General features: G+C 45.6%; 1 protein-coding gene across 1 annotated transcript; it reads left to right on the forward strand.

Moving 5' to 3' along the window:
• Positions 1-327: 327 nt before the first annotated feature.
• On the forward strand, positions 328-2,142 carry CSUI_006648 (retrotransposon ty3-gypsy subclass; the record flags this gene model as incomplete). Its single annotated transcript, XM_068066802.1, has 1 exon — positions 328-2,142. Exon 1 carries the CDS (start codon positions 562-564, stop codon positions 2,140-2,142), a length of 1,581 nt encoding a protein of 526 aa, XP_067921222.1. The 5' UTR covers positions 328-561.
• Positions 2,143-2,535: the final 393 nt, after the last annotated feature.

A 2,535-nucleotide genomic window follows, 5' to 3' on the forward strand; every position in this document is an offset into this window, starting at 1 on the left:
TGTGTAAAAGCGTATACGCAAGCAGAAATCGAATTGCCCAGTGAAATCCTTACGAGTAGAGGGATTGTGCTGGAAGAAAGGTTCGGAGTACTTCTAGATTCTTATGCGGATGTGTTCCGTGAAATTCCCCCAGGAGGAATCAGTGAAAGGGTGCAGAAACACCATATTGGAACAATTCCGGGGTTAGTGCCTAACTACAGGCGTCAACTGTAACCTATGTCGGAAGAACGATTGCGTAAATTAAAGGAATTGATTCAAACGTTGATAGAAAGGGGATTTATCGTACCATCAAACTCACCCATTGCGGCACCAGTGTTTTTCGTAGAGAAGAAGGGCACAGAGGACCTCCGACTAGTAATTGATTATCGCGAGCTGAACAAGATTACCATTAAAGATGATGATCCCATTCCACGTGTGCATGACTTGATTGATCGGTTGGGAAAGGCCCAGTGGTTTTCAAAGTTAGATTTGACTTCAGGGTATTATCAAGTACAAGTGGCCGAACAAGACCAGTGGAAAACTACGTTTTGTACAAGATATGGTACCTTCCATTTCCGTGTGATGCCGTTTGGGTTAGCTGGGGCTCCCTCAACTTTACAGCGTATGATGCAAAACACTTTCATGAAAGAGCTCGATGAGTATGTGGTTGTGTATCTCGATGATGTCCTGGTGTATTCAAAAACAAAGGACTTACATTATGACCATCTCAGGGTAGTGTTACAAAGGATGCGTGATGCAAGATTGTTTGTAGAATTATCCAAGTGTGAGCTAGTACCGCAGAAGGTTCAATACTTGGGATTCGTTATTGAGCCTGGCGGAGTAGGCGCAGATCCCGGAAAGGTCCAAGCAGTCCAGCAGTGGCCTACGGAGCTACTTGATCGTAAGCAACTACGTGGTTTCCTTGGAATGGTGGGGTATTATCGGCGTTTGATACCTAATTTTAATAAGTGGGCGCATCCATTGTATGAATTGTTGCGTGAAGAGAGTGATATGACGTGGTGGCCAGTGCATACCGAAGCAGTGCAACGTTTAAAGGACGCCTTAGCAACAGTGACATTATTGAAGATATATGATCCTGATAAGGATTTAACAATCAAGACCGATGCATCGAAATATGCCATTGGAGCAGTGCTGGAACACGAAGGACAGCCAATCGCGTTTGAGTCAAAGAAGTTGGGAGTGCGGGAACAGTTTATACCTGCGTATGAATCGGAACTACTCGCTATTGTTTACGCCTTGATGAAATGGAAACAGCTAATAGGTACAAAGAAAGTAAGAATAGAGACCGATCATGCGACATTAGGAAGAATGTTAACTCAGAAAAATGTGACGCCTAGATTAGGGTATTGGTTGGATAAACTTGCAGATTTTGATATTGAAGTGGTGTACAAGCCGAGGAAGCAGAACGTAGTCGCGGACGCTTTGAGCAGGCGACCAGATTTTATTGGGGCTATTGTGCAAACAAAGAAGAAACGAGTTAAGTTAGTCACGGAAGAAGCTAGGTGGGCGGAACAATACACTAAATGCAGAGATTTCAAAGAAGTAGTAAAGGCCTGCACGAGGCAGCAAGAAGGGGAACAAGGCGAGAAGGGACTAACTCTGGAAGGGCGTGAATATAGATGGGAAAATCATTATTTATGGGTCTCTACGAAGTCGGGTTGGCGTGTCTGCGTGCCTGGGAATGAATTGCGTAAAGAAGTGTGTACTCATTTTCATGACCATATACTTGCGGGGCATCCAGGGCTTGAGAGAACCCGAGCAGCCATCCGTCACATCTTTTGGTGGCCGGGGATAGAAAGTGATATAGAGGGCTTTGTGAAATCCTATGTACAGTGTGCAAAGGGGAAAGCCTCTCATCTTCGTGCCGGGGGGTTATTACAACCCCTACCTATCCCAGAAGCACCATGGGAAGAGATTGCCATGGATTTGATTGTAGGGCTACCTAAGACAAAGGAGGGATGGGACGCGATCTTGACTGTAGTGTGCAGGTTGACTAAGATGGCGCATTTCATCCCCACTCGACAGTGTGCATCAACTGAGGAGGTGGCAAAGTTATTAATGAGAGAAGTGATTAGGTTACATGGGGTACCAAGCGCTATCGTCAGTGATAGAGATACACGTTTCACCAGTGAAGTGTGGTGAGCGATATGTAAAGGTTTATCCATTGAACAAAGGATGTCGACAGCCCACCATCCACAGACGGATGGGCAAGCTGAACGTACCAATCAGACAATTGAGCAAATGTTACGCTGTGCAATATTAGGTGGTGATTCTAAATGGGCAGATTTGCTTCCTTTACTCGAGTTTGCATACAATAGTTCAGTGCATACGAGTACGAAGGCTACTCCCTTCGAACTACTCTATGGATTTCCGCCCAGCAAGCCCATTTGTAAGAAGTTTGCCATTCCCAATGCACGTGTCGAGGCACTGTTCCCTTGGAAAGCTCATGTTCAGGTGCAGCGTGCGAAACGGGAGTTACAACAGGCGCAGGAGTACCAAAAGAGATACGCGGATCGCAAACGACGCGAGGTTAAT

Source organism: Cystoisospora suis, assembly GCF_002600585.1.
Source record: "Cystoisospora suis strain Wien I chromosome Unknown contig_3394, whole genome shotgun sequence".
Classification (NCBI taxonomy): Eukaryota; Apicomplexa; class Conoidasida; order Eucoccidiorida; family Sarcocystidae; genus Cystoisospora; species Cystoisospora suis.